The sequence below is a fragment of the Ursus arctos genome, unplaced genomic scaffold (genome assembly GCF_023065955.2).
Source record: "Ursus arctos isolate Adak ecotype North America unplaced genomic scaffold, UrsArc2.0 scaffold_1, whole genome shotgun sequence".
NCBI lineage: Eukaryota > Metazoa > Chordata > Mammalia > Carnivora > Ursidae > Ursus > Ursus arctos.
In genome coordinates this window covers 31913956-31936084 of record NW_026622763.1, presented here as the reverse complement: position 1 = coordinate 31936084, position 22129 = coordinate 31913956, and the positions used below count along the sequence as shown (strand labels likewise).

Genomic DNA, 22129 nt, shown 5'->3' with positions numbered 1-22129 from the left:
GTGGCACTTTGCAGAGCTCTCAAGAGCCAAGAGCCCTCAGAGCAGCTGAAATGGAAGTCAACCAGCATAGACAAACCTCATGAATTCAGATGCAGAATGGAGAAAAACAACCAGGATTTCAAATGATGAGGTCTTCTCATCTGTCACTCTTGTGCCCCAAACTCTGCAGGGCTCAAGGCCCTACCTGGCCTACAACCGCTCTTGTCTTGACCTTTCTACTTCTTGTCTCTTCCCTGCATCACCGACTTTCCTGCTGTTCTCCAACATGACAACCCCGGGCTCACCTCAGGGCCTTGGCACGGTCTATTGCCTCTGCTTGGAAGGCCCGTCCCCCAGACATCCCCATGGCTTGTGCTTTCACCTGCTTTAAGTCCCTGCTCAAATGTCACCTCCTCGTGGGACCTCTGCACTTTCTATACCCATGTAATGGAGGTCATGCTTTCCTTCCTTATTGTTCACTGCCTGTCCTCCCACCCCCAGCTCAAGGCGAGCTTCACAAAGGCCAGGGTCTTATCTTTGTCATTTATTGATACAACCCAAGCACGTAGAAGAACACCAGCCTTTAGTAGGTACTCTTAAATGTTGAATGGAAATAAGTCACAACGTGCAAAGTCGGTAAAGTTTCAGGCATTGATTTGCAAGTCAGTTTCACTCTCACTCAGGGCCTCTATTATAGCACTATGGATGGATGGATGGATGGATGAATGGATGGATGGATGGATGGACGGACAGATGGAGGGACAATTAATCATGGTATCAAGAGCTGGGGAATTAATTCTACAATTCTCACTTTTACATGGGATATTTTGTCTAAAATGGTGTGTCTAAATATTTGTATTTGTCTTAATGTCTAAATATGTGGTATTTGCCTAAACAGTTTCTCTAAAACGGTATGTCAGAAAGGTGGGCATAGATCAAGTTTTAGAATACACAAATTCAACAAATCACAAACTAATCGGGTCTTTGGGACTAAAACAAGTTGGAAAACATGCTGACGTACCACTGTCTCCTCCAGCCCTTTGAGGTCCTCTCTGGCTTGCTCCCTTTTATCATTGAGCAACCTAAAAAACAAAAAGGAGTCATGAACCACCAAAGGCACATCAGAGATTTCCAGACGTCATGTGCACCTACAGATAAATCAACAAAACCAACCATCTCATGCAAATAGGCTCTATTTTTACATCGGCCCAACCTAATCAGAATATTTAGGAATCGGAATCATGGAAGTAGACTTCCCTAAGACTCCGCGGGGAGGAGAGAAAAGAGAGGAAATATTTCAAGTGCACTCACAAGAGCTTTTCCAGTTTCATCTCCCTCTCTTGGTCCTCTACTTTCAGCTTGTTATAATCAGAACTCAGCTTCTCCTGTTCCAGTTGCAGTTTCTGATTCAAACTGAAATTGAGGGAAAAAGCAATACATTGTACAGGAGTCTACGATTCCGAGGCACGCAGCTAAAGACACGGTTCTGTTCCAACCCCATTAGTTCTGTGCGATAAAGGCAGCAATTCTGGAAGATTCTGAGGGATCAGAGAACAACCTCACAGCTTCCTCCCTGCCCAAGTGAACACTAATTTCTGGGAACATCTCAGAGGCACGAAACATAAGGCTTCAAGAATATATTTAGAGTTGGCTTGTGTAAGAGCTTTGGGGGGAAAATAATGAGCTAGGCAAAGGGCTGGTATTTTAAAATAGAGAAAGAGAGCACAGTCAGAAGAATTCGGCTTTGTCTGCCCTACGGACGGCATGCACCCACTCAGGAAATCTTATTTGGCCATTTCACCCTTCCCTTCTTCTCTGGTCCAATGATCTGAAAACATCTCCTAAGTCCAAATTTCTGGCTGAAACAGGGGCAGTGCTACTGTGTGAAGTCTGCAAGAAGGGGTACAGAGAGAGGAAATACAAAGAAAGCCCAGGGTCTGCTGCAAAACCAGAAACTTGCCATCTGGTTGGGGGCACTTGGTCAACATCTGCACGCAGTATTTATAAAACCTTTTGTCTGGCCACGCCTGTGCATCCGTAAAAGAACAGATTCCACGCTATCTGAAGGAAAACCCAGAGTCTGTTTGGAAGGCGCAGGCCAAGGAAACTTCTCCAACTACTAACTCACTCAACAACCCTAACAACCCTACCTCCTTCTCTCGTCCCTTTCCCCGCCCCCATCCCCCTCCAGCTGAACATGTCAAGGGGGATTAATCATAATAAAGAACGCAGGACATGTCTGAAGGGGAAAGAACAACATGAGTAACAGCACGGGGGTGGTCCAAAAGGAGGAGGGCAAAGACGATGCCAAGGACTTGCCTCAGGTAGACAGTGTGCACCAAGCCCAGATCACGCCACTCACACTTCGCTTCGTTACCATTCTCCTCTCAAAATGCAAATGTGCTGTGTGAGCAGCTTGGACACGACGGAGAGGGATCTGGATCAGTAGCCTGCAGAATTAAACTCTAACTCCAGTTTGATCCCTACTTAGCAGTGTGACCCTAAGAAACTCATTTAACCTTGCCTTGCTTCCCATACAGAAATCTGGTTCTTTATCTACAGAAAGTGGAAGCGGAGGGAGGCTTTCATCTAGATCTTGGGGGGGGAGGGGTTAGTGGATGGAACTGTATTTCAACATAACTGGTTTTCTTCATTTTCCCTCATCTTTTATTTGGGGGCATTTAAAAACATTATTCTGCAAGGAGGTGCAAAGATCGCCGAGGGACTCACTGCAAACACCTAAGCGCCTCAAGGAGAGGACCCTGAAGGCACTCCCCAGCTTGCTGCCTTGTTTTGACAAGGAGGAGGGAAGTTGAGAGAGGAGGAGGGGAGAGGTCATTATGGAGCAGGGGTTCTTCAGTGTTGGTGACAGGATGGGAAAATGGCCCTGAGGGGGGTGACACCAGAGACAAGCTGCAATGACGCCATCCTGGCAAAGCCCCAGGTCCACGAGCACAGACACAGGTCCCTGAGAAGTGTGTGCATGTGACCCGGTGGCTTGGGGCTGTGCGGGGGCATATTCATGTGTTGGGTGAGGAGGCAGCAGGAGCTGACTGTCTTCGCTGGAGTACTTAGCAGCCTATCCGAACCCTTGAGTCAGGACCGATGGAGGGTTGTTCTTTGTTTTTTTGTGTATTTTTGTATGTATTTTCACACAGCTGAGTCACCAACATGACCCCGGCTCCTGGGGGACGCAGAAGGGCGCCCGCCTGCCACCTGCCCCACCAGAGCCCCCAGAGGCTCAGCTCCAGATGGGAGAACAGACTTCGGAAGCGGCACGTCTAGCCCGCTGTGGCACAGGGCAGAACACAGAGCCTGCAGGCCGAGGAGAGCAGCCCTCGGCTCCAAGCTGCGTCCTTCCAAGCTGGCTAGAGAGCCATGCCCACCCCTGCGTCCCAAGAGCCCCTGGGCCGACTCACTCCCGAATCTCATCAATGATTTTCTGCTTCTCCTCGATTTCATCCCGAAGTCTGGACAGCTGCTTCTGGTGAGCTTCCCGGTGGCTCTCCATCTGCTGCTCCAGCGCCTTCTGCAAGCCAGGCCAAGAGAAATGTGTCATCCACTCATTGGCTCACAGCCCACACCGTGACAAGCCCTGGATTGCTTCTACCTCCTACCCTACGTCCCTCGGCTGTCAAATCCCAAAACTGGGGCCCCCAGAACCTGCCTTGCTTTACAGGCACAACAAAACCCAAAGATCTTGATAAAACCCAGCGGGGCCCTAGGAGCAAATCAGTCCATTAATTAAATAAAAAGCTCTCCCATGATCTTCTACAGCTCACCTGAGCTACATGGCTTCTCTAGCCAGATCAGCCAGAGGGCACAGACCTCTTAACTATACCCAGGTGACTGCAGACAAGCCACGAAACCCGTGTGAGCCACACTCCCTCACCTGTAAGGTTTAGAGAACTGTCCCTGCCCTGAGCACTGCACAGATTTATGGTGATGTTCAAAGGGACCTTTTCAGCAAAGCGATGTGAAACCAGGAGGAGCGCCCCTCAAGGTGAGGCTGGAGCAGGCTCATGCCACGGGCGCTGTTTTATCTACAGGCTTACCCCCAAAGGGACTTGTGGTTTGCCTAAAATGAATCAAAATTCTACATCTTCTCATACCTCATTTTATTCACCTAGAAGTCTTATTTCCCAATCATTTTTCCTACATTTTCCTTCACTACTGTACATGTGACCAAAAATAAACATCTCTCTGTGTACGAAGGAAATCCAAATCTGGGGTGCTTCTTGAGAAAGGTCAAGGGGAGAGATGTTCTCTTTTATCCAAAGGAAGGGCAAACGTTTCCTCAGAAGCTCAGCTCAGCAGTGCGGCCCACGCGGTGACCGGGAGGGGCTGCTCCGTCCCCCTTCCCCAGGAACAGGGAAGAAGCATATCCTAATGCACCATGACTGTTAGCTCCAGAGCTCTCCGGGCTTCTGCACACGTCCGTCTGCCTCTCAGTCCTGCGCCAGGCCACACTGTGAGAACGGCTCTGCTGCCCGCCACCAGTCCCTCCCCCTCCCTCCTATGCTACCACACGCATCTCTGAAGGAGACAGATTTTCCTAGAATAAGGAAACGCAGTCCAAACACACGCACGCTGGGCTCCAGCGAAGGGGCGGCCTACACACCTTCATTTCCTCCGCGTCCTGCAGCCGCGTCAGATGCTCCTTCTCCTTATCCTGGAAGCTGACTTCGTGCATTTTTTCTGTTTTGAATTTTAAACGATGATTTAAGATTTAACGGGTGGGACTCACATCCAAAAGTAAAAAATATTTTTAAAAAGATAAAAGACAAAAAAAGGGCAGAAAGGCCATGGAGTGAAACATGGGCTTACATGACCAATTACAACCATGCTAATCAAGATCGGGCCTCCAGGGGGAGACTTCTGGCCGAGGGAGGCTGCCCACCCCAGCGGGAGGGGCAGCTGTCGGGGGAGGGGTGCTGACTTGGGAGGAGGCCGCTCTAGGTCAGAACGGACAGGGCTGTGTATGACCTCATACCTGGCCTCAGTGAGCAGCCCCTGAGGCCGTGTACGGCAACCTGCTTCGCAAATCAGAAAGCACTCTGTGTTAGTGGCATTTGGATGCACGCCACTGTTAGAGTTCCAGAAAGAGCTAATTTACCTCCCATGGGTATGCTGTTTATTTTCTAAGAATCTAGAGCAGGAAAACAAAATCTAAGGACAAGAACAAAGAAAACAGAAATACAAAAGAATCTCCAGATTAAACAGGAAGGCCCTTATTTGGTGTGTGGCAGGCCTCCAGGGGGAGCCTGTCCCAGCCCCTTGGTCAGGGGCACTCACAGGGCACCGAAAGCAAGCAACAGCCAGGGGGTGTGGGGGGGCAGGTAGCAAAATGGTTTAGAACAGTGTCACTCAAGTCATTACACTTTCCATCGAGTCTGTTCCACTTTATTTCAGATCTTCTCACCTCCATTTTATTTGTACTCAGTGGCACCACTAACAGAAGCCGTTTACAAGAAAGAAAAGTTCTTTTCCATGTCGAGTCTTAAGGGGAGCACGCTATGTCTAACATTTATCCGTTATCACATAAGAAAACATGACAAGGTCGTAGCGGGGTGAGGATGTTCTCGCTCTTTCTCAATCTGCCTTGGCATTGAAACAAAATGTATTTACTGAGCAAGCAACTATGTTAACAATAAAGGAAATAAAGAAGGGTGGCATCGTCACCAGTCCTACCACCCTATCAAGATCATCTCCATTTCAAATATTATCCTGCAGGACTCGGAACACAAGTATCCACTGATTCCTAAATATGATAACCCCAGTGAAGAAAAGATTACATATTATGATCTGTAATCTAAAAACACCTCGTAAGCATGGCTGGACAGCCCACACGTACTTCACCTCCAAAACAAAACACGTGTTCTGTTAAACAACAGCCCACAGCTGGCCTAACAGCTGGGCATGTAGGTGCCTTCCTTTTCTTTCCCCTACTAACACAAGGAATGCTGCAATGAATATTTGAGATCTGAGGATCAGAAGGTATGAAAAGTGTTATGATTATTACTATTTATTTTTGAATTGCTTTCCAAAAGGACTCTAACAATTTTCATTGCCATTCATGGTGCGTGTGTTCCATTTCACCACAACGCATCTGTTCTTAAACCTGTTCTGGTTTCTGCATTTCCAGTTACCGCTCTCAAATTTTTTCCATTTATTCATGTCTATTGAGTGCTTCCTAGGTGTCAGGCACTTCCCTCAGCAAAGGGCATCAGGAGGCTGTCCGGCAAAGGGAAGAGCTGGTTCCAAGGATGAATGCTGCAGGCAGCCATTGGTAGAAGCTCAGACTATATTAAGAGCATTGGGACAGCATGGAAGGGTCAGAGGCATGAGGTTGGGCACAAGATAGAAGGTGATTTTAGAACAGTTCCCTGGGATGCAGCACAGTGGCTGGCCTGGAGCAGATGGGGTGAGAGCCTCCGTAGATGGATGTAGCCACAACTCTTCATTAGGATTAAGGACAGTGAAAATAAAGGTGGAGAGGAGCAGAAGCAGACAAGCATCTGGCAGGTCAAATGGACAGGTCATGGTGACAGACTGCAGGCAGGAGGTGGAGGAGAGAAGACTCTGACTCAGGCAACAGGGTGGATGGAGGGAAAATGGGAAGGGGAGCAGATAATTGGGTGGGGGCAATCTTCTAGATATTTTTGTTTCACCACCCCCTCCTGGTAATTATTCCACTGTTTGCAGTAGATCTAGAAATGCTGTAATTGAGCAAAACCAAACATCATGGGTTCGGCCAACTAGAGCATATCTGATGTAGGCCAAGAGCTCCACACCTGCGAAGCACTCGGTCATTTACCTTGGGCTCGGAGCTTGGCCAGCTCTTCACTGAGCGAGTCTTGGGACTCTTCCAGCTGCCTCCTCTTCTGTTCCATGTTCTGCATGTAGTCTGTCAGGGATTTGATCTTGGCTTCGTGCTTTAAATAAACAAACAGGTAAAAAGGAGGCGTGAGTGACCAACAACGGCCATCTTGGCTTGCCTGGGGCTGTCTGATGGGAAAACGCAAGAGAGGACTTCTTGGGTCCCTTTTTCAAGTACCAACTCCCAAATGATTCTGCCCTTGGCTTGGGATCTGTGATCACAGACTAACAAGGCCCTCTGTTTCCTCCCTCTGCTCCTCTGCTTCATTCCTCCCCGACCCCTCTCATCACCATGCTCCTCCTCACCATCCGCTTAAGTGAGATGCCAAAGCCCAAGCTGGTTTTTCTCCTCGTAGAAAACAGTGCGCTGGAAAGAAAAGACTGGGAAAGTGTCTAGGGCAGAGGCTTCATTCTTGGAACGGGCACCTCTGGATTCTGTCTTCAGAACTCAAATATTGTGTCTTTTCTTTTCCTGTCTCTCAAGCACACCAATTCCTATGTCTCAGAGACCTTGCATTTTATATTCCCTCTCCCTAGGAAGCACTCCACCCCTACCCACCCAGAGTCCTTATCACTCGGCACCCAACTTCAACATGATTTATCTAGCCCTTTTTACTTGTCAGCTCCATGACGGTATGGAGTCCATGCTTAATAATATTAGTGGAACCAATGAATGAATGGAAGCTCATTAACTAAAAAAAGACAGCAGGCCCTTTTCAGCAGATGGAAATATGTAGACACTTCCCCCACTCAAGATCTACAGTGTTCATAAGGCAGGAAAACCCCGGAGACCGAGCTCTAATCTAATGAAATAACCTCTGGGAAATGGGACTCAGAGCAGTCATGTTATCAGAACAGCTTTTGATGAAAAGGATGAGTGTAAATGAAGAAAATAATAGCATTTTAGCTGGAAATATTTTGTCAGATTCCTTAGATCATGTCAGAAAATAAAGAGCTAAGGTTTCTCTTACTTTTGAATCCCAGAAAATAATGATTAAATATTTGGCTCTGTATAAACTGTAACAGAGTAGAAAGTAGCACCCGACAGAAAGCTGCATTCGTTGCTAATGGAGAAAGCACTAACACAGCTATCCTTTATCATTTTAATATGCTAGTATTCTTGACTCTGATCTCATATGCCGAGAGTCAATGTCACTCTCAGACTTGGGCAACTGGAGACTCAGTCCTGGGCCCCACACTGTGAACACCCCACTGAGGTCGTCCTCTGGCTGCACTCACTCCGCTGAGCAAAGCATGCATAGGCCGAGGGGGCATGCCACATGGAACCCATGTCCCCTTCCAGACCACACTCTGGGAACTGGAAACCCAGAAGCTCCCTACTCCAGTGGCCCTAAAGGCCACTCCCAGAGCTGGCACTGCAGCTCCTGTCATCCATTCACACAGATTAGAGTTGACAGTTACACAGTTCTATCAGTTCACACGAGTGCTGAAGGGCTGGTGCGTCCAGATGGAAAGAGAAGACAGTGGGCTGCAGACTGAGGGACCTCTACTTGTACCCTTGCCTTGGTCTCCAAATGTTAGGGGCAGGACTATCCAAAAGCACGTGTTATCAGTACAAGAGGTGACCTGGATATCAGGCTTGAGGTGTATGTACTCTGCCCATTTTTTCCAATTTTTTTAATTATAAAAATGTCAAATAGTAGAGCAAATCCAGAAAGAAGTGGTTAAAAAGTGGTATAGATTATCACTCTTTTGGGTTTTTTTAAAGATTTTATTTATTTGTTTTGGGGGTGGGGTGGGGAGCAGAGGGATAGGGACAAGCAGACTCTGTGCTGAGCACGGAGCTGATGCGGGCCTCAATCCCACAACCCTGAGATCGTGACCTAAGCCAAAATCAAGAGTCTGACCCTTAACTGACAAGCCACCCAGGCGCCCCCATCCATAAACTATACTTAACTAATCAGCCATTCCTGGTCTTATCTGTATGAACGCATACTGTATAAAGTTGCAAGTCACAGCATAAGTGTAACCGGGCATTTTCATTCTCACTCACCTTTATGTAATCATACTTTCCAAATGGCTATGTTTTGTACATTTTTTGTAAGGGCTGCATAGCAATCTTCCATGTAACTTAATGTCATTAGCCTATCAATAGATATTGGGGTATTTTATTTTGCTGTAATGTAAGTAATATTGCACTCAACATCTTCCATATAGGCTTTGCATATTTTAATCAGGAAATAGACATATAAAATAAAATTTTTGCATTTTCATTACCAATGAAGAATACCATAAATGAAATTACTGAAGTACTTACATTTTAATGGTTTTTGATTCCCAAGGTGCTTTCCAAAAGGACTGACCGAATTATACTTTTCTCAGTGATGTATATAAATTTCACTATCACACACCAACATTGAATAATCTTTCCAATACATTTTTGTTTAATATGTTGGTTATAAAATGGAAACTTGATGTGTTAATTTGCATCTGTTAGATTACTATTTGGGAGACGAGGTGGCTGGGGCTGGTTCTATGATGGCCTGTTACCGTGTTTACAAGCATACCAGAGTGACGTATGCTTTTGTCTGTTTCTCAGTATTATTTGATACACCACTCCATGCTGGTATCAGTTTCCTGCAAATGATTTCAGCTGCTTTAATGCCTGGTCTAAGGCAGTGAGCAGCCCTCACAGCAACACTCCCAGAAGCCTCAAACCCAAACACCAAGCCCAAATATCGGTGCCACCAGAAACCAGGCTGCTGTTTTCTGAAACCACCTCACGAAAATGCAAACGCCATTTCAATCGACAGAAGAGCAGCCTGACTCACTGAGCAGATGCGATGTGCCCTGGGCTCGAAAATCCCTTCAAGGCTTTGTGTTCACACATGCTTTGGTTTGAGTCCCAGATCTGCCTTTCGCTGGCTGTATGAGTTTGAACCGTATATTTAATCTTTCTGAGTCTCACTTTCCTCATCTGAAAAACAGGAGTAATAATAAAACCTGCCCACCAGGACTTTTTAAAGATCCAGTGAAATAATGCACAGGAAGCGCTCCGCACAGTGCGTGGAGCACTGTAAACCCTCAATACAATGTTACCTACTACTAGTGGGGCGCCTGGGTGGCGCAGTCGGTTACACATCCGCTTTCAGCTCAGGTCATGACCTTGGGGTCCTGGGATCGAGCCCCGCATGGGGCTTCCTGCTCAGCGGGGAGTCTGCTTGTCCCTCTCCCGCTGGCCCTCCCGATGCTCGTGCTCTCTCCCTCTCTCAAATAAATAAGAACTTTGTAAAAAGATGATACCTTCTACTATTATTATTAATAGCAGCAGCCACAAATAGTTTGTTTTCACATATTAAATTGGACCTGTGGTAGAGATTAAAAGATAGAGGAATGTTGCCTTAGCTCATAGGAGTTTCAGATTCCACCTAGTCTCATCCATTCATTACGATCTCTACCTACCTACCTACCTAGGTATCCATACAGAGATATGTAGACACATCCTTTGAACAGAGACTGAAGGTAATTCATGTAATTCACACAACAAAATCTAGCCTTAAGCATAAGCTTGGGCTGTCACTGTCTGGGGAGGCCATGGACAAGTCTTATGTGAAGCAAAATCCATCAACTCTCCCTATCATGCACCATCAGACCCAGTAAGAGCACAGAGGAAGCAGATTTCAAGAGTCAAGGGAGTGAAATGAGGGGGAACGGGGTGACCTACCTGGGAGATGAGCAGCTGGCAGGCCGCCAACTCCCGCTCACTGGCATTCATCTTCCTGTTGGAGTCCATCTGGGCATTCTCGAGCTGTTTGCTGCGGTTCACCAGGGATTTGACCTCCGACTTCATCTTGCTGATATACAGGCGGGCCATGGTGAACTCCTCCTCAATGACTCCGTTCACATCTGCCAACTGAGCACAGGAAGGAATACGCTCAACTATTGCTTACAATTTCCAGAGATTCGTGGGGCCCTGAAAATCTGTCCGTGGATCCCCAAGATGTCTTTGGATTTCTGATTAGGAATCCCTAATTATAGGACCACAAGCTGAAAATGAGAGCTAAATTTTACTATATATTCACTATATAAGTATATCCCAAGTTTTCTGAAACCTCAGGTAAGACTGAATTAGAAACCCTTACTAAATATAATCCTCAATCAGCCAGGTTTTTCATTACAATCAATTTTTAGAATGAAAGACATGATATCAGAGGGAAAAGACACTGAAGATTAAAGAAGAGATACCTCTGAAGATGTATTCCATTCAACGTCCAATACTTCACATTTCTAGAAAGGCTGCAAGGTCTAGTGTTTCTAAAGGTGACTCTGAGTCCCTATAAGAACTCAAATCAAAATTTCAATTATGTCCTCTATAGCCTGCTATTCAGAGAGAGTAGTCTAATGTTCTGAATATGCTTCTGTAAGCAAGGGTTGAAATAAAAAGGATTTTCTATTAGTCTTCAGTTAAACAAACAAAAAAAATCTAATGAATTAAGAATGTGCTGTTACCAAATGCCCTTTTAGATGAAGATTTTCCTACATGACTTTTCATTTACTACCAATCAATATTTCCCTGCCTGTATGTGCCTGCCCTTTCCAAGGAGACAAGAATCTAGCTTATATTATTTAAAATTATCTGCCTGGGTGACGTATCCGGTTAAGTGGCGGACTCTTGGTTTCAGCTCAGCTCATGGTCTCAGGGTTGTGGGATGGAGCCCTGCACTGGGCTCCAGGTTCAGCGCAGGAATCTCCTTGAGACTCTTTCTCCCTCTTGCTCTGAACCTGCCCCCCCAGCTCTCTCTCAAATAAATAAATAAAATTACCTTAGAGTTTAACGGTCTAAATCCACCTTTAGAAAGAAAGATTCTGAAAGCCAGCATTTCTGCATGATCTCATATTTGGCGTCTGAGTTTTAGAGCTCAACTGGAAACAAAAACCGAAGCAAGATACTTGGGATAGAAACCCATTTGCTCTCAAGATGCAAACATGCTCTTGGAGGGCAATTATCAGAGGAGCAAAATAACTGTGCGAATATTTTGTTTAACCACCAGAGGGCATGCTAGCACCTCAGGAGAACACAAGAGCGCTGTCCAGTTCCCAGCCCACAGAGGCTTCAATTGGTTCTAAGACAATGATTCCAAATATGGTTTTAATGTTCCACAGTACATTATAACTGCCCACTTTTGTCATTATTGCTGTCATTAACTCATCATATGATGACTTTTTTTTCTGTAAAAATTTAAGAGCTAGGAATATGGAATCGTGTGTCAACCCTGAAAATTGGTAGCAGATTGGAAGTACAGCAGACCACACTGAGTGCCTGTAACTTGGTGTCAACCCCCCCCCCCCAGGATTCCACAACAGGATTTGTCAAATGAGACCAGTGTCAAATCAATACAAAGCAGAACCTATGTTTACAGCAAGAAAACCTACAGTCTTCTTTTAATGGAGGTCCTTGCTGAGCCACTTCTGATTCGGACTGCCAGTAATGATTTGCCTACCAACACCATTCCCCATCGCATTCCTTCTACGACCCAGGAGCAGGAAGAGAACGGCTGAGAAACGCCCCGATCTTTCAGTGCAGCTTTGTTCCTCTGCCTTTGTGATTGGCCCAACGTGGAACAGAGAGGAGAAGCTGCTTCTTTAGCCTCACCAGGTATGTCCTCTGTATTTGTCCAGCTTCTGTAGAAAGCTGTGCGAACATCCATCTCTTTCACGTGGAGTTCACGACCCACACCAGCTCCTGGTGGGAAAACACCACTGGACCAGTAGGTAGGGCATTTGGGGAAGGGAACGAATACCTCGTCCTCTCCAGCTCTGTCTTTAGACAAGGACACTTTGTACTCCATGCCCAGACCCTATGTGCATTGAAGAAGAGGAAAATAGTATACACGATAACGGGCTTCCTCCAAAATGAAAGCTGGATGTTTTTCCCCCAAAGCCAGAATCATAACTTCTGGAGCCTACTCTTGTCCTAGGAAGTCTAAGAGGAGATTTTGAGTCTGATTTTAAAAACAAAAAACAGGGGCGCCTGGGTGGTGCAGTTGTTAAGCCTCTGCCTTCGGCTCAGGGCGTGATCCCAGAGCTCTGGGATCGAGTCCCACATCAGGCTCCTCCGCTGGGAGCCTGCTTCTTCCTCTCCCACTCCCCCTGCTTGTGTTCCCTCTCTTGCTGGCTGTCTCTCTCTGTCAAATAAATAAATAAAATCTTTTTTAAAAAATAAATAAATAAACAAATAAATAAAAACAAAAAACAAACGGTTTTACTTTAAAATTGTTTTTTTGTTGACTTTGTTTTGTCTTAACCACTTAAGAGTTCATATATTTAGTCATTCAAAGTAAATTCAAAGTTTTCAGTAATCCCAGTACACCATTATTTCAAAAAGGAGAATCAAGCTTGTTGCTAAAATGTTATTTATAACTCTCCCCTGGGTCTGACAGTGACTCCAACTTGTGCACACGAAGCTGACTAACCCAGGAGAAAGGGCTGCCTTTACGCGGGAATGCAGATGCCGCCTGCCCCTCTCACCCCCTCTATATAGGAGTCACCCCCATGCCCACCCCAGGGCTCAGGAGCATGGAGTTATTGTGCAAGGTGCCATTTCTAGGCCTAGCAAAAGCTAAGTGAGGTGACTATTCACATTCCAACACCTAAAAGTAAGAATGGGACTAGAAGTCCTTTTTTCCTTTTTCTTCTTTTTTTTTTTAATTTTCAGAAATGTCCGTTTTCCTTGTCAGTGCAGTACAGAGCTAAGGCATGATATGGTTGTTTCCAAGAGCTTGATAGGCAGGAGGGGACTAGAGAAGCAAGTTTTCCTGGCAGTGAGACCCTGGCCCTCACAGACCCAAGGCTATATCAAAGAGATTGATGGGAGTAGAGCTGTTGGTGATGAGGGTTGATTTAGGGCCCAGGATCTGAAGAAACTTATCTGCATCTCTGGCCCAACCACAGAAAGGTCCCTGATGCTGCTGGAGCCCACAGCCCCTCATCTGCCTGAAATTCTTCATCTCCACCTCACCCAGACCCAAAGTCGAAAGAAAATCTGGCAGCTAATCCAATCCATTTCATTTACTCTACCTCAACTTTCTATTCTAGACTTCTGGAAATCTTTGTTTTAAAGAAAGCCTGGTGACATAGGAAAAAGAGGAAGGTCACTACTAAACCCAGAGAAAGTCCGTTCTAGGCTCATCATCACTGGGTGTTCTCATCTTGTTTTGCAGACTAAACAAAGTATTGTCTGGACTCTGAAAATGTCAGACATGTCAAGACATGACAGAACTGAAGAAATATGGGTTCTTCTGTTTTCCTGCTGTCTGGGCCTCTTACATTCTGGAAAGGAGGGCATCTTTTCCCCTCATCCCAGGGTACGACCAGAGGCACTGTGTGGGAACTGAATAGGGTTTTAGGAAGAAAAACAAGATCACTGACAAAGGTCTCCCTGATCTGATCATCTTCTTAGATAAAAGAGTTCTATCAATTGAGTACTCATAACCAGTACTCTATACCCACAATGTAGATCTAAGAACTATACGTATCACTCATGCAATTTCTGAGCTGACAACCTGCAAGATAATGCGGGCTCATCTCATCATTGCACAAATCAGGAAAATGAAGCCCGAGAAATATAGTGAATTGCCCAAAGTCACACAACTCCTACCCTCTAGTTCTCATTGCCCTAATGATTAAATCATAATCGTAAAGGGGGGAAAAAACTCAGAATGATTAAGAATATGATGCTTTATGAGTGAGAATTATCAATGAAAATAACTAGTTATCAATGAAATTAACTAAGGCATCCAGTGTCTGGAATCCAAAAATATCTTGAAAACATCCAGCTAAGTATTTAAAAATAATCTCAATCATACTTCAGGTTCCCAAAGGTAAAGACTCTTTTTTTAATGCCGAAGCACCCAGACGCTCCTTGATTTCATTAGCATTTCTCATCAGCTCTATTTTAGAACGTGGCATAAAAATATCTTCCTTTATCGTTATCAGCAGCAGGCACCAACTTCTCATAAACCAACCCCACCTTCACATTGCATGGGCCACTTAATCACCTAAATCTCAGCTCGACACCACTGCATGCTTCTAAAAATTAAATCCCTAAACATAAAGCCACCAAAATGGAGCTGAATAGGGTTGATCTTATAGTATCTGAGAATTCTGTGCTAAAATTAGCTTCATTCGCCAAGATTCATGAAATATTCAGTTACAATAGAGAGTCTATGAAAGAATGATTAGCTTTACAAGAGGTCGTATACTCTAAGCCTAGATCTGTGATACCATCTAAGAAGGGATTTCTATGTTTCCCAGAAATGTCTATAAACAGAAGAAATTTGGGGAGCCTTTTCTAGTATTTAACAATCCTAGCTCAAGACCTGAGTGTTCTCACAAAGGAGACTGATGTAGAACTCAGCCTTTTAAAAGGCTAACCTCAAAGAATTTGATTTTAGGGGCTCAGGAAGTGGAAGCTGAGCAATGTAATGCCATTCATTGGCTTGCCAAAATCCGCCACATGTATCAATGGCTACTCTGTACAAGGGGCTGTGTTATTTTTACAAAGCTACAGGAATCAAAACAGTGTGGTTTTAGTGTAACGATTAATTTAATAAAATAGACTAGAGACCAGAAACCGTCCCATACGCTGTTGGGGGTGATGGATATGTTCATTATCTTACTGTGGTAACAGCTTTATGAGAGTATGATATGTCAAAACTTTTCAGACTATACCCTTATAAAGCTATTTTTAAAAAATATCTCTATCTTAGATCTCTATCTCTCCATACTGCGGATAACTGATAATTGTTCTTGCTGATAACATTCTGTACGCTCTCTTGTCCCTCTATTCCTAGCTCACGGACAATTAAATACCACCCCCAGTCTCCCCACCTCCCTCACTTCCTTGCTATCAGTGGCACCAGTGTGTACAATTCTAGGGAATTAATCATGGTTGGTTGAAGCCAATGATAGCAACACTATTTCTCTTTGCTTTCCCATTTTCTCTTGCAATTTGGAGTGACCATGTGACCCAATTCTGGCTAATGAGCTATAAGGGAACATTTACTAGGGACTTATGGGATATAGTTCCTTCCTGATGAGAGTTGGCTGCCTCTTCAGCCCATCCTATCTTGGATGTGGTTGTGTGAAGATACGATGGTTGGAGCTATAGCAGCTACCTTGCTATCATGAGACAAAAGTCTACAGATATATGAGAAGGTAACAAGCTAACGAATGCAGAAAGGAAACAAAGAAAAGGCCCAAAACAAAGAAAAGGCCTGAATTCTTGACATTATTGAGACACTGGATCAAAATTTGCTTCTGACACTTGAATAAGGTTAGACTGACCTGGACAATCTTCTTACAATGCAGATTCTAATTTCAGCAGGTCTGCAGTGGCCCGAGAGTCTAGAGTTCCAACACACGCCCAGGTGATACAGATCACAACCTGAATAGCAAATTCTACACAAAATTCTCATATTGTGAATAATTAAATGTGGATTTATTTTTTAAGCCACGGTTAGAATCCTATTACTTTCAGCTGAAAGCTTTCCTCATTCATACTGATTGGCTGGGGAATTTTCAGTCCATTGGGTTCTCACAGAAAAGGAGAAACGCAATTCTGAAACTAGAAGTGTCGCTTAACCTATCCAATTCCAAACTCCTATGACATTGGCATATGAGTTTGAGAAATAACCCGATTTGCATAAGGCCTACCAAAATTTGAAGACACTTCCTATATGTGAAAGGTAATTTTTTCTCCTCCGCCGTACCCAGCCAGTCATTCACTTAGTCATTCAATCAGCCCTTGGCATGTTCATTCCAATACTACCAAGCATATGGCAGGGGCAGAGCACTACACTAAGCACTGGATACTTAGGAGAATAAAACACAGAGCCTGCTTGCTTGGGATCACACCATTCTAGGAGCAGGTAGAGAGGACAGAAGAGGGGCTGGCTTACAGTCTTCACATCATTGGTGCCGATAATTCCACCTATCTCCCCCAGATCCTTCAACAGCAAATTCAGGATCTCAGTAGCCCTCTTTTTCTGGTGGTTGCTCAACTCTTGCAGCTGGCTCAGCTCCCTCTGTGTGGTTGTCAGTGTCGTCTGAAAAACACATTTTAACAGCAAATTAAAAGAGCTGCCCATCAATTCATACTCCCTGTATTGGAAAGAATAACATAACGTAGGATGGAGTGCTTTTATCATTTCATGCCATCTCAACAAGTCTTACTAAGTCAAACTGTAGTATGGTACCGCCTCCTCTGATAAAAAGGAGAATTTGACTTGGCCTGAAATGTTATGTCTACATATCACATGACAATGTTCAGGTCAGTGAAATGTTACTAAAAATAGAGTCAAAAAGGAGCCCTCAGCTTGATAAGGTGTGATTGCATCCTCCCACCTGCAAGATGTGCGGTTGCAGTCCTCATTGTCCAGGGTCCAACACACCCGCACGCATCCCCACCTCCACGTCCAGACACACCTCCTCCCTGGACCATTTCCAAAAATTCCCATCTGAATTCGTAATAATAGACAGGTCAGGAAGGCCCAGAGAGAGTTCGTGAGTTTAGAAAACAACTTCTAAAAAGTTTTCTGATCTTCCCAGTGAAGCCAAATTGAACACTCTTCAAAACGAGCCAAGTCTTCATCTTAACATAGGGCAGTAGCTCCATTTTACTGCCAAACGTCAACAGCCCAGGTCTTCTCCATCCCTCACGTATGTAGATATTTAGAACTAACTAACTTAACCAACTCTCAACATCAACAGAACAGCCATATTTTGGTGTCTTGGTACTAACTCGGCCAACAAAGAAAATAATTTCACTAACTCACAGAGCTATGGAGCTTAATGCAAAGACACTTGCGCAAGCCGACCACACGCCGCTATTATGCTAGAGCACTTTTTCATGATCTGACGAAAAATAGTACTCTAACCCAGTCTAGTAATGCTTGGGCTTGGCAGAAATAAGAACTGTATTATGGAAACTGCTGCATTGTCTCGAGATGCAAATAATATGAAGGACTCATGAAAGAATCCTGCAGAAAACAGAAAGCAGAGAAAATCTCAGTCTCCTCCTTTCCTAGGTGACTTCTGGTTTGTTTTCCTGCCTCTTTCTAGCTTTGTTTTGGCATTGCCACTGCTTACTTCGTTCTGTTTTTAAAGTGCACAGAAGCAGCAGTTCCCATCCTGGGAAGCCATTTGAAAAGCCTTCCTTCGTGCCGTTGAATAGACAGAGTTAGGAGCATTTTCCGTCAGCTCTACGGTCAGCAGATTAGCGCTTTCCTGCACCATCTGCTACTCCTTGCCCGGGAGGACTGGATGTTTTCCACACAGCAGGCTGGGCACAATCCCATGATACCAGACCATTGGGCCAAGGTGCCAAGGACAGCGGGTTACAGCCACTCGGCTTCCCACCACCCATTTTCCAAGTAGGAAAGGACAAAATGGAAACATCCCACCGCCAGCCACCTCACCAAATGCTCGCTGGCCCTGCCGCCACTAGCTCACTGTGCACGACGTTTAGCATCTTTCACCAGGAGAATGTGAAAATTAGGAAATGTGCAGACTGAAGCCCAGCTTAAAACAGACCAACAAACCGAACAGGACCCTCGTCCTAGGCTAGGACAAGAAGTTGTGGGGAAGGAATGGGTTTATTCAGGAGGGTGTAAACAAGAAGTGGAATCCATACCTTCCATCAGTCACCCACGCTCACGTGTCACTATAATATCTGCGACGTATTTATTGGTATTGTAGGACAGGCCTTCACTAGTGTTTTATATCAACGGTCTCTCATTCTCATGTACTGAAAGGAGCATGTTATTAGCACCACTTTTTACAGATAAGGGAATGAATACTCACAAAGTTTAAATGTCTCAATTAAGGCCTAATAGTTGTAAACTAGGCCTTTTTGTGGCTCCAGAGTCTGCACTCTCTTGCCTATTCACAAGGCATCCCTGCCAACGTTATAAAACCCCTGGATATAAAACAATACGCAGTTTTGGAATGCGTAGACAAAAGTCACCTGCATGACGTATTTCAATTATTGGAAGATTTCAGAGAATGCCTCTCACACTGAAAAACCATTCTGCCAACTGCCTTCCTCGACAGTGTCTGTCAACAGAGATCAGCATAAGGACAGGGGCAGCAACCGAAAGTCCCGTCCCCTAGATGCAAAGGCTCCAACCGTTTTCTGGGCCAGCTCATCTGTCAGCTGCTCATTGGCCCTGGTCTTGTCCTCCACTTCCTGTGACTTCTGGTCATAATTGACAGCCAGCTCTTCCAGGGCCTGGAGAACTTCCTTCACTTCATCTTTGGCTGCCTCATTCTCAATCTGGAGACGTGTTAGCTCTTCCTGGATCTTCTCATAGTCTCTTCTTGTGGAAGCCAAAAGCTGGGGAAATGAGATGGCATGGAACTGGTAAACGTAATGCTCCAGTGTTTCTGTGCTGTGCTCTATCCAAAATAGAGTAACTCTAAAAACAGATATAGGGGGGTGCCTGGGTGGCTCCGTTAGTTAAGCGTTGACTCTTAATTTTGGCTCAGGTAATGATCTCAGGGTCCTGAGACTGAGCCCTGTGTCGGGCTCCATTGTCTCTCTCTCCCCTCGCTCATGCACTCACTCTCAAAAACAAGCAGATATAGGATACTCAGGATGACTAGAATGCCTACCCTGTACCTAGATAATAAAAAAATAGCATGAGGCTCCAAAAATCTGTTTCTTTCAGTTTTTTAAATTTAATTAATTCATTTATTTATCTATTATTTTTTAGTTTAAAGCTGCATAGGCTGAACTCAAAGAACTGATTACACATCAAAAACTCCCATACTCTGTGGCTGCTGGCTCTTCCAAATGTTGACCAAAGAATGAAGGGAGTCATCTCTGAGGACGACGGTCATGCTTGCATGGCTCGTTAACATTATCCTTATTCCACATTGTAACCAGGTCGATTTCAGAGTCAACCAAAACAGCATAAAAGGACAACTGTCAGTTTTTCTTAATATTCATCATGAATGTATGGAAGGATATATCCCAAAAGTTAACATTAGTTAAAAGTGAAGGTATTGCCAAGGTATAGATGATCTCCCTGCCAAGGGAAGTGTTTGGACAGGGAGCATAATCATTGCCCTGGAGCAATGAAGGAAAACAGAGGAAAAGAAAGGAATGGCTATAGAGAGAACTAGGTCTATGGGAAGGCTGGGACTGAGGACGAGAACCAAAGCCACTTGCTAGAATTATATCATGTGATCCAATCCATAGCAAAAGAGAAAAAATACTTTGATGGTCCTCAGCAAGAGAACCACTAATCATCTATGTTTGACAGATTGGCTATCCACCCTTTGCTTAGGTTCCTATTTGTAAAATACTTGGCAAAACACGATACAATAAAGACATTCACTAGAAAAATGAATGCTTTCCAGGGTAAGACTGAAAACAATTTGCCTCCTTTTTACTGTATCAAACACATACTAGTTAAGCACTTGGCCCCCTTTCTCTTTGTCTTCTCCTCCCCTCCATCTCTATTTTTGTTTTTTTGGTTTTTCACTTCCTACAAGATGGCACAAGAACATAGTGTATATAAAGACCTGAGCCGGCTGATTTTCAAAGCTGGAAAAAAATAACAACAAAAACAGCAAGCATCAGGAGTGCTGGGCACTGGGTATGAGGAATTAGAATCACCCTTGCCCAGCCACCAAACTCCTTTATCTCCGCTCTTCAAAGACTAAGTGTAGCAACCAGCTACTCACTCTCAAAAACCTCAGAGCTCTACGAAGTCAGACATTTATTTTCTAAAATCAGCTTTTAACAGGCACTGAAAGGAAATCTACCAAGAAATGTCCACATGATTCAATGATTTTTGAAAAAATTCTTTGCAAATTAAATTTCTGGCACAAACATCAACAACAAAGAGTAATAAGAGAACTTCATAAAAAAAATTTATTGCGTTCTTTACCTCGTCCTGATCCAACATCTGTTGCTTTAGCTTTTCAGCCAGCTGGCTCTGCTGGTTAATCTCATCATCCTGAAACGAAACATCATGTTTAATGTTTTTGGGTTAGTGATGTCATTTTTGATATCCTGGTTTCCCGATGACAGTCGGATACCAGGGTACCAGCTGTAAGCTTGCTAATAAGATGAAGGGAATGGTGTGGTGCTTCCCCATAGATGAGAGACTGGCTCTGGGATCTTGATTTGGTTAAAATACCTCTGTGCCCACCTTCCTCAGCAGGTAAAACGTCTGCGTATTTGGGGATATATAATATCCTACACATTCAACTCACTTCCTGCTCATCCAGAAATCAGAGAGCTAGGGTTTGGGAATCTAAAGGGACTTTGGAGCTATCCCTCCCAACTCAACGACGCTAACAAAAAATAAGGCAGTGGATTTCTAACCATCTGACTATAATATATTCGTGTTCCAAATCTCGTCAGACACATCAGTGACCAGGAATGCTGCCACGTGATCTGTAGGAGGGACCAATATTTCCACTTCAAATCTCCTACTTAGAGAGATTGGAAAACATTCCACTAGAGAGTTAATCTTCGGCATGAGCAGATCTTCCTCTTGGTTAGACGTTAATTTTCTTACCAGTCTAAAAAGAACAGGACAAAACAAAACAAAACAACTCAAGGAAGTGGGGGATGCAGAAACGTCAGCGCTTACTTTCTGGCCTGTCATCCACAGGCCATTTGCTTCCCTCACTCTCGTTTCCTGCCACTAGGTGCTGCTGCCACAAAACCCAGAGCTGCCCGCCTCACGCTGCCCGTGCGAACGCGGCTGCCTCTCCCCAGGCGCCGTCCACCCAGTGTGGGCAAAGCAGCGGGCGGACAACATTTAACGACGGGAGGCTCAGCGTTCCCTACAAAGATTTTCCTGAATTCAGATGCAAATGTGAAGCCTAGTCTGCCAAGAACAACTTGGCTTCCCGTGTACCCCTCCCTTAAAAATAGGAGAAAATCCGATTTGGTAACACTTCCAGGCTCTAAACCCCAGGCAGAGTCAGATGCAGTATTTTGGGTCCTTCTTTGCGCCGGTGCCGCCCAGGTGTTCTCAGGGCAGCCCAGAAAAATCCTGCACCGCACCTTCTGGCTTTTCCAGAGGTGAGGTTACAGGGGTGAACGCAAGGGCCTGGGTCGCAGAACCCCAGGTGTCCACGGGATAGTCTCTAGCCTATTAGGTCGTGTCTATGCATACATTTAATTTAAATCGGACTGACTCGGTGTCACAGCTAATGTTTTCTATGGAGCAAGAACATGCTAAAATCAGGATTACAGGATCTGTATCTCATTTTCCTTTGTATAGAATAT

The 22129-nt window shown here is 44.8% G+C and overlaps 1 protein-coding gene across 2 annotated transcripts in view; it reads right to left on the bottom strand.

The window, feature by feature from the left end:
- Window positions 1-22129, bottom strand: part of KIF5C (kinesin family member 5C) — a 149719-nt gene that overhangs the window by 25686 nt on the left and 101904 nt on the right. For both annotated transcript variants that reach the window (XM_026492823.4, XM_044381604.3), the window contains exons 13-21: window positions 20775-20843; window positions 19007-19213; window positions 16779-16925; window positions 10544-10732; window positions 6797-6914; window positions 4601-4677; window positions 3399-3508; window positions 1291-1392; window positions 1001-1061 (exon numbers count right to left, since the gene is read on the bottom strand). In XM_026492823.4, the coding sequence (XP_026348608.1) occupies window positions 1001-1061; window positions 1291-1392; window positions 3399-3508; window positions 4601-4677; window positions 6797-6914; window positions 10544-10732; window positions 16779-16925; window positions 19007-19213; window positions 20775-20843 (1080 nt within the window). The remainder of the gene's footprint in view (window positions 1-1000; window positions 1062-1290; window positions 1393-3398; window positions 3509-4600; window positions 4678-6796; window positions 6915-10543; window positions 10733-16778; window positions 16926-19006; window positions 19214-20774; window positions 20844-22129) is intronic.